At 45.4% G+C, this 9,541-nt stretch overlaps 1 protein-coding gene across 3 annotated transcripts; it reads left to right on the top strand.

Annotated features, from left to right (window-relative positions):
• The first annotated feature begins 1,732 nt into the window (after positions 1–1,732).
• On the top strand, positions 1,733–6,999 carry NDUFB8 (NADH:ubiquinone oxidoreductase subunit B8). 3 transcript variants are annotated; one of them, XM_026662799.1, is made up of 5 exons: positions 1,733–1,848; positions 2,560–2,686; positions 3,706–3,805; positions 5,773–5,940; positions 6,366–6,999. In XM_026662799.1, exons 1-5 carry the CDS (start codon positions 1,752–1,754, stop codon positions 6,456–6,458), a joined length of 585 nt encoding a protein of 194 aa, XP_026518584.1. In that variant the 5' UTR covers positions 1,733–1,751; the 3' UTR covers positions 6,459–6,999. The 3 variants fall into 3 exon arrangements, with proteins under 3 accessions (XP_026518584.1, XP_026518585.1, XP_026518586.1); XM_026662800.1 differs by having other exon boundaries at positions 5,773–5,928; positions 6,366–6,589; XM_026662801.2 differs by lacking the exon at positions 1,733–1,848 and adding an exon at positions 2,016–2,080.
• The last annotated feature ends 2,542 nt before the right edge of the window (positions 7,000–9,541 follow it).

The following is a 9,541-nucleotide window of genomic DNA, read 5'->3' as shown; positions in this document are numbered from 1 at the left end:
ACTGCTGAGCTGGAATTGATATGCAAACTAGACACAATCAACTCAGGGCTAAACAGGGATTGGGAATGGCTGAGCCATTACAAACATTGAATCTATCTCCCCTTGTAAGTATTCTCACACTTGCTTCTTATCAAAGTGTCTGTACTTGGCTAACTTGATTATCACTTCAAAAGTTTTTTTCTCTTACTTAATTGGCCTCTCAGAGTTGGTAAGACAACTCCCACCTGTTCATGCTCTCTGTATGTGTGTATATATATCTCCTCGATATGTTTCACTCAATATGCATCCGAAGAAGTGGGTTGTAGCCCACGAAAGCTTATGCTCTAATAAATTTGTTAGTCTCTAAGGTGCCACAAGTACTCCTGTTCTTTTTGCGGATACAGACTAACACGGCTGCTACTCTGAAAGATAATGGTGGGTGAACTCTTGTAATGACCGGTTGCAGCTCTGAGCCAAGGGGATGGAAGAAAGAGAAAGCAGGGGAAGTCCTGTAAAGTAGCTGGATAAGTATGAACTGGAGAGCATGGCAAAGGGGAAATGGGAAAACAGGAAAGCTCCTGTAATGCTATGGTGGGGAGCTGGTGCAACTAGAGGAATGAGAAAGCATCTTATAATACTGCAACATGGATGTGAGACAGGGAATGAGAACACAGAAGAGAGGTAAGAAAGCATGGCCGCTCCTCTAATGCTGCAGGACAGGGCTGTACCAGGAAAGCAGGGAAGGTTTTTGCAGTTTGCATTGTGGAAGAGCTATCCCAAAACTGGCAGTAATCCAGGTAACCACACTGGTTAGAGCTGGTCTAGTTTTCCATATTACCTGCCTGGAAACAAGTGCCTTTCATTGGTACGATTCTCTCTCTGGCTCTGTAGAGCTGCCAATAAAATAGCTAGTCCCCTATACTACACAGGATTAGGTTTGTAGAGTGCCGTTTGGGAGAGCAACTGGACAATGAAGTGCTCCAGCCCCTGGAGAAGGGCAAAAGGAGAGGGAGAGGCATCACTACCAGGCTAGGGGGACAGAGCTGCAAGATGCCTGCCAACCAGGAACAGCCCAGGGCAGGAAAGGGCTGCAGTGCAGCCAGCACCCCAAGAGCCGTCAGTTCACCCAGGCCGCTTTAATCCCCTCTCTGAGGCCCCCACCTCTTTAACCCCTCACCTAAATCCCCATCTCGCCTCAAATCACCTGAGTTTCCTGCCCCACCCCACCACCTCTCTAACCTAACCCATCCCTTCCATTGGGCCCCTGACCTCCCACATGCCTAACCCATCCTGTCCCCCAAACCCCACTAGCCCCACCATCCTAACGCTGCTAACCCGCCACCTCTCCAAACCCCTCCAACTTCCCTCCCCAAACCTCTCTGAGCCCCCCCATCTTCCCAAACCGATCTAACTCCTCCACCTCTCCAAATCCGTCACCTGCCTCTTATCCCCCACCTCCCCAAACCCCTCTAACCTCCCTGAGCCCCCCACCTCCCCAAACCCCTCAACCCCCACCTCCCAAACCCCTAACCTCCCTGAGCCCCCCACCTCTCCAACCCTTGTAAACCACTCTAACCCTCCCACCTCTCCAAATGTCTCTCACCCCCCTAAGCCCCCCTTCCCAAACCCCTCTACTCCCCCCCCCGACTTCGCTCCAGCCCCTCCCCTCCGGCCCGTCCTGTCTCGTAACTCCGAGTCCGCCCCTCCGTTCTATTGACCCTGCCCGGCCGCCGTCCTTTTAGCGCCTGCGCAGTGTGGGCGGAGGGGAGCTGATGGCGGTGGTGGGGGTGCGCGGTGCCCGCTGGTTGCGGGCGGTGACCCTGCTACGCGCGGCGGCGGGGCGGGCAGCCCCGCTGGGGGCCCGAGCAGGTCAGCGAGCGTGCGGCGTCCTGCGCCGCGGATGACGGGGCAGCGCAGCCCCAGGGCGGGGCAGGCCTGGGGGGACCGTGTCCTTGGGTGTCTGCGGCGCCGGGCTCAGTGGAGTGGGGGCGGCTTGGGGCTCTTGGGTGCCCTTGGGGGAGGGGGTTGGGCGCCCTTTAGTGGGGGAAGTCTCCTGTGTATCCCTGGATCCTTGGCGGTGATTCAGTAATTGCCTAATCAGGTGAGGAGGAGCTGCCTTCCCTCGCCCCCCCCCCCCGTCCTCCCCGACCTGGATTCTTGTGTCTGATGCCCCCAATGCAAGTAATTTTCCCCCTAACCTGGGGGTGGGGGGGATCCTGTGAAGCAGTCCCTCCTTTCACTGTCTACTATGTTTTGGGGTGCAACCATCATCGGCTGCTACTGGCTGTGCCTCTGCCCTGAACATAAGAACGGCCACACTGGGTCAGACCAAAGGTCCATCTAGCCCAGTATCCTGTCTTCCAACAGTGGCCAATGCCAGGTGCCCCAGAGGGAATGAACAGAACAGGTAATCACCAAGTGATCCATCCCCTGTCACCCGTCCCCAACTTCTGGCAAACAGGCTAGGGACACCATCCCTGCCAATCCTGGCTAATAGCCATTGATGGACCTATCCTCCATGAAATTACCCTGTTGTGATGAGACTCCCAAAGAGCTCTGACTTGTGTTTTCTGCCTTCAGCTTCGGGCTTGCCTAAGCACTTGATGCCTGGACCTTACCCCAAGACCCCAGAGGAAAGGGCAGCTGCTGCTAAGAAATACAACATGAGGGTGGAGGACTATGAGCCACATCCGGATGATGGCATGGGGTGAGCTATATTAAAGCACTGAGATCATTAGATCCTTGAAGAAAGGCAAGATCAGGTATCAGCTGGTACCAGGCTTCAGGGAAGATCTATTTAATAGTATATAAAACACTTACAACTGAAGTGCTTGAGGTACCCTGCTGCAATATTAAAACACTTAATGTACCCCTCAACACTCCAAAAAGGCAGTGTTCTCTAAAAGGTTAAATAAAAACAAGTCACTGGAGCAACGCATTATGGAGGGTGGAGAAAGTAATGTTGGGATGGTTGTATAGGCACTGGACTGGGACGCAGAAGATCTGGGTTCAATTCCAGGCTTTGCCACAGACTGTATGACCTTGAGCAAGACCGACTGTATGACCTTGAGCAAGTCATTCTCCATGCCTTAGTTCCCTGTCTGTGAAATGGGGATAATATGTCCCTTCTTCACAGGGGTCTTGTGTGGCTAAATTAACATTTGTGAGGTGCTCAGTTTCTATGACAATGGGGACACAAATACCTGGAATATGGTGTTAATGGTGATCCAACTGCAAAATACCTTTCAAGTTAAATGCTTTAAATGTGGGGAGGGATGGCTTGAGATAGACACAAGGAGAGAGGAGGAGAAGCTGTGCATATTCCAGTAGCACTTGCAATTTGTATAAAGACAAAATAAATAAACCAGGGGAAGAGGATACACCATATAAGCAAGGTTTCAGAGTAGCAGCTGTGTTAGTCTGTATCCGCAAAAAGAACAGGAGTACTTGTGGCACCTTAGAGACTAACAAATTTATTTGAGCATAAGCTACAGCCCCCTTCTTCTTAGTAAGCAAAGTCATCAGTATGAAGGCAAGCAATGCCACGTTAGTTAACATGTGTTTTTAAAATGTATTTACAAAATACTGTAGGTTCAAGAGCTACTATAGCTAATAATTTTCTTGCTCTGCTATTCCATTTTAATAGATTTTCCTAATGAGCTGTACCATACAATGGATATAAATCATTTCTTTTTTATTTGTATTTTATTTATATGTTTCCAATAGGTATGGTGATTATCCCAAACTTCCTGACCGATCTCATCATGAGAGAGACCCCTGGTATCAGTGGGACTACCCCAGTCTGAGACAAAACTGGGGAGAGCCGGTAGGGATGGTGGATCTTTTTGCCTCTAACTTGCTAAATTAGTGCAGTTTCTACTGAGCATTAATGTTCAACTAGAATAATATTTATGTAATACTTTACCATCTCACACCAATGTTTGGAAAGGAAATTTTAGGCTAAGAAAGTCAGGGTAAATCCCTATTCTGCCCTTCCCCCCCCCCCCCCAATCAATCCCAAAAAAGGTCAAAGGATTTTCAGTGTCCATGCAGATGAGACAGGGCCTCTGTATCTTAGTATCTTCCATAGTAAGGTGAAGGGCTGAGTCAATCATACTGGGATTTGTACATGTACCAAAGAGTCTTAACTGCTTCAGATCTGATGTCTGCATCACTAAACCATCCTTTCTGCTAGATCACAGAAGTTCATGCCCTTTCAGCCCAGTGCGTCCTGCCACTTCTATCACTGGTTCTGGGGTTGCTTTTCAATGGATTAGGTGCTGGGTGGCCTTTTCCCTAGAAACTTCCTTTCTGACACTAGAAAAGGAGACTTAAGAAGAGCCCACTCCCAATGATTAGTAACTCTTGCTGGTAAGGGAATGTGGGGTTTCTGTAGGTGGTTGAAACTGAACCATAATTATTTCACTTGGTTGATGACATGAGCTGTCCCTAAGCAATAGAACTAGAGGGAAAACAAGCTTTTGTGTGTGTACTGGGGATTCCAAAGTGCTTGGTTGAAAACATTGATTATAGTGGAGGGATGACTAAAAGTAACTCAAGGCAATGTTTTTGCCCTGTAGCAATGCTGCGACTTGAATTTACATTGAGTAGTTATCTAATCTCTCTCAGTACATTCTCTCATGTAGTGAGGATCATAGGTGCAGTATGGAAAGGCTTGGGAATTGTCAGCTTGGATATTGAGCTTTTAAAAGCAATGGTTCATGAGAAGTATTGCAGTGATTCAAGATACCTATGTGCTTTGGCTCTCTCTAATGCTGAGAAGGCTTTGTATTGATATTTGCTGTCCCTGGGGTGATTTGGGGTTGTGGTAATTTCCCATTGCACATACTGTCTCTTGGTCACAGTGGAGCACAAGTGCTTTCAGTGAGAAGTGTTGGAAATAGTAAAAACTGCCCTCTTACTTGTAAGAGATGGTTTTGTTTGTAATGGTGAGAGTCTGGCTCTCCTGGTGTTAGATCAGACAGCTATGCAGTCAAGCCCACCATCAGCCACCATCTGAAGTAATGAACTAGGAAAGTGAAGACAGTATGTGATCAGAAACATTGAGTTGTCTGCATTCTGGTTGTGTTCTGCTTAGCCGCTCATGTTTAAGATGCTTGATTTTTAGCTTCTAGGGTGAAAGTCCCTCTTGAATGAGAAGCTTAAATGTGCATCTGTTCAAGCAATTGTATTCAACCTGTGGATGTCATAGGATAACTCCCATCCCATCCTTAATCTGTTAGAGCTAAATAATGGTGCCTGGTGAATTATAGACAAGTATGTAGATAAGGAACCTGTTCTAAAGTAGCAGGAAATCACTTGTGATTTTTTTGCTGTTCTAACTCCACTCAGCAATATACATCTGTGGGGTCCTCAAATGCCAGGAACTCCCCACAAACTATTGTACCAATTCCTGCTGTGCCTTTTTGAGAAGTACCATGAGAACAAAAGAGGTTCTGAGCCACAGTTGAAGTGGTTGTGGGTGGATAAATGTGGGTTCGTGATATTTTTTTGAAAAATGAAGTAATAGCGTCTAATTGTTTGAGCAGAAAGCTGGAACTCAGGGCTCCTGAGCTCTGTCCTTGACCACCATCAACTCACCCTGACCTTGGACAAGTCACTTAGTTTCTCTGTGACTGTATCCCCATCTGTAAAATGAGGGTAAAATTTTCCTTCTGGTAGCGTTGTGATTTCTAATGTCTGTAAACTGCATTATCTTTCTCGGATGACTAGCCAGAGACTTGTAGAGTACTATTGGAATAATATAACCGAGCCTCTCCCTGTATTGTTTAGATGCACTGGCACTTTGACATGTTTCTCCGGACCCGTGTTGACACGTCCCCCACTGTGGTACCCTGGCACACCATGCGCAATCACTTCCTCCTCTTTATTGGCTTCATGCTGTTTATGTTCTGGGTTGGAGAAATGTACCCATCCTACATGCCTGTGGTGAGTAATGAGGTGAGACAGGGGGAAGAGGTCTCCTAAGAACCGTTGCTGCATGCCACTGCCAGATGCCCAGAGCAGTGTCCTATTGAGGTTGAATATCTTGGGGATACGAAGGCCCCGCTGCACCAGCGGTGTGGCTTTGGACAAGTCACTTAGGCCCAAGTCCTCAGAGGTACTTAGGCATGTAACTCCTGTAGAAGTCAATAGGAATTAGATGCTAAAATACCTTTCAGGCTGTTGGCCTTAGTGTCTCAGTGCCCCACTGTCCCCATCTGTAATAGTGAGAGAACATTTGCTTCAGAGTGGTGCTGTGAGGGTTGCACGATGCATCAAAGAGACGAAACACTCTGTGAGCATGAAATATTTGCCCGCAGGTTTTCTAAGTTGCCTGTTTGAATGTGCTGAGTTTGCTGCTTCACAGCTATGTTCCTCTGCAGGGACCGAAGCAGTATCCTTACAATAACCTGTACCTGGAGCGAGGGGGCGATCCAAGCAAAGAGCCCCCAGAGGTGAAGAACTATGAAATCTGAAAGATGCATGGAAATGTAGCTCTTCTCCTGGGATATTTACATGGGGGTCCTCCAGAGTGTTCACTGCAGGATGCACTAACCAATTGTTCTCTTAGACATTTACTCTTAATGAAATATATTGTGAAAACTCTTGTGGTGGATTTCTTTTCTTTGAAGAGGTTATAAAGTGGGCAGTGAAGTTACAGTGACTCCACCATTGTCTCGGAGCAGGGGTAGAATTCCCTTGTGTACAGGATGGTGCTTCAGGAAGAAGTCCAGAGGTATTGATCCTTATGAATCTTTGTGTAAGATGGACACTGGAATTCTTTAGATAAGTCTGATTCCAGTGCCAGCTACCAAGGTCGTCCTTGCAGCTGTTGGAAGGAGAAGAAAGTAAAACAGAATTCAATTAAATGTTCAAAGATGGACACAACTCCTTTGGGTTATTCAACTCTGCCATGATGCCATCTATACTATGAATAATTGTACTTCCTCATTGGGTTGGCTCTTTTCTTTCGGCCCTCCTCAGGCAGCAACCGCAATAAAAGTTTGAGTTGCCTTATGTACTGGTGGATTAGGATCACAGAAGAACCTAGCCTTTGAAGCGATACACCTCATTAGATAAACCTTCCATCCCTCACACAGGGCAAAATCTCCCTCTAATCTTATACCCATTTTGAGCAGTACTGCTGCTTACCACAGTCTGCCGCTTTAGTGTAGGAGTGACCTATTGCTGTGTCTTATGACCTTGGCTGTTGAGGGCATGGTTGGTCTTCTGAACTCAGTTATTCCCCAATGTTTTAGAGAGTTTAAGGAGTGTATGTAGTAGCATTGTATTTTATTTTCCTTAAATAATTTCAGTGTGTTGCCTTTTGCCTGGAAGTAAACAAAAGCATTTTCTAAAGTTCTTAGACCTCCAAGCTGTGGTAAGTGTTCAGCGGGTGTTTGAAACTATAGTAAAGAACAGAACTATTAGACACAGATGAATACAATATGTGTGGGAATAGTCAACATAGCATTTGTAAAGGGAAATCATGCCTCACTAATCTATTAGAATTCTTTAAGGATGTCTACAAGCACATAGACAAGGGTGATCCAGTTGATTTAGAGTACTTGGACTTTTAGAAAGCTTTTGACAAGGTCCCACACCAAAGGCTGTTAAGCAAACTAAGCAGTCATGGGATAAGAGGGAAGGTCCTGTCCTGGATCAGTAACTGGTTTAAAAAATAGGGAACAAAGGGAAGAATAAATGGTCAGTTTTCACAGTGGAGAGAGGTAAATAGAGGAGTCCTCCCAAGGATCTGTACGGGGATCTGTGCTGATCAACATATTCATAGATGATCTGGAAAAGGGGTGAAACAGTGAGGTGGCAAAGTTTGTAGACAATACATAATTACTCAAAATAGTTAAGTCCAAAGCAGACTGCAAAGACGGGGATCTCCCTAAATTAGGTAACAAAATGGCAGATGAAATTGAACGTTGATAAATGCAAAGTAATGCACACTGAAAAACACAATCCCAATTATACACACAAAATAATGGAGTTTAAATTAGCTGTTACCACTCAAGAAAGAGATCTTGGAGTCATTGTGAATAGGTTTCTGAAAACATATGTTCAAGGTGCAGTAGCAGTCAAAAAAAGCTAACAGAAAGTTAGGATCCATTAGGAAAGGGATAGATAAGACAGAAAATATAGTGCTATTATATAAATTCATGGTATACTTACACCTTCAATACTGCATACAGTTCTGGTCACCCCATCTCAAGAAAGATATATTGGAATTGGAAAACATACAGAGAAGGACAACAAAAATGGTTAGGGGTATGGAACAGCTTCCATATGAAGAGAGATTAAAAAGACTGGGACTGTTCATCTTAGAAGAGAGATGACAGAGGGATATGACAGAGGTCTGTGAAATGATGACTGGTGGGGAGAAAGTGAATAAGGAAGTGTTTTTACCCCTCTGCATAACACAAGAACCAGGACTCACCCAATAAAATTAATAGGCAGCAGGTTTAAAACAAATATAAGGAAGTACTTCTTCATTTAACATACAATCAACCTGTGGAACTTGTTGCCAGGGGATGTTATGAAGGCCAAAACTATATCTAAGTTCAAAAAAGAAGTAGATAAGTTCATAGAGGATAGATAGTCAGTGGCTATTAGCCAAGATGGTCAGGATCACATTCTCATGTTCCAGGTGTCCATAAACCTCTGACCACTAGAAGCTGGGAGTGGGTGATGGAATTGATCGCTCAATAATTGTCCTGCTCTGCTCATTCACTCTGAAGCATCTGGCACTGGCACTGTTGGAAGATAGGATACTGGGCTGGATCAGTGGTTCTCAACCTATTTATGCGGCCTACATTGTGTTATGTGGGCCACATCCAAAACTATATGGCCCAGAGGATGTCACAGGGGCCGCAGCTATGTGCTGACTGGGCCGCAGGTTGAGAATCACTGTGCTAGTATGGACATTCTTATGTGCGGGGTTTGTAAGAAATGGAGGAGGTATGTCCAAAGATACGTTGCTTCACTCAATACTGATATGCAGCCAGGTCTTGGGTGGAACATTACACCTATTCTGTGCTAATGATGCAACAGAACATTTTAAGAGAGAAAGTGGCAAATAAAATGGTAGGAGCTGTTGAGGCAAAATTATAGGAACTAAAAGTGAAATTGCCAGAAAAGGGGGTAATATCTCTACTCTTATAGGTTTCAGAGTAGCAGCCGTGTTAGTCTGTATCCGCAAAAAGAACAGGAGTACTTGTGGCACCTTAGAGACTAACAAATTTATTAGAGCATAAGTTTTCGTGGGCTACAACCCACTTCTTCGGATGCATATAGAGTGAAACATATATTGAGGAGATATATATACACACATACAGAGAGCATGAACAGGTGGGAGTTGTCTTACCAACTCTGAGAGGCCAATTAAGTAAGAGAAAAAAAAAACTTTTTAAGTGATAATCAAGATAGCTCAGTACAGACAGTTTGATAAGAAGCAAGTGTGAAAATACTTACAAGGGGAGATAGATTCAATGTTTGTAATGGCTCAGCCATTCCCAGTCTTTATTTAATCCTGAGTTGATTGTGTCTAGTT

The sequence above is a fragment of the Terrapene carolina genome, unplaced genomic scaffold, assembly GCF_002925995.2.
Source record: "Terrapene carolina triunguis isolate 2854851 unplaced genomic scaffold, T_m_triunguis-2.0 Scaffold30413, whole genome shotgun sequence".
Taxonomy (NCBI): Eukaryota; Metazoa; Chordata; order Testudines; family Emydidae; genus Terrapene; species Terrapene triunguis.
Note: the sequence above shows the minus strand (reverse complement) of the source record. Positions and strands in the feature narration are given on the sequence as shown.

What these genes read in the sequence shown, in the direction of transcription:
- NDUFB8 (XM_026662799.1), top strand. Translation starts at nt 1,752, where the DNA reads ATGGCGGTGGTGGGGGTGCGCGGTGCCCGCTGGTTGCGGGCGGTGACC. An exon ending in CCCGCTGGGGGCCCGAGCAG is followed by an intron (nt 1,849 to 2,559) that starts GTCAGCGAGCGT and finishes TTCTGCCTTCAG; the next exon opens with CTTCGGGCTTGCCTAAGCAC. An exon ending in CATCCGGATGATGGCATGGG is followed by an intron (nt 2,687 to 3,705) that starts GTGAGCTATATT and finishes TGTTTCCAATAG; the next exon opens with GTATGGTGATTATCCCAAAC.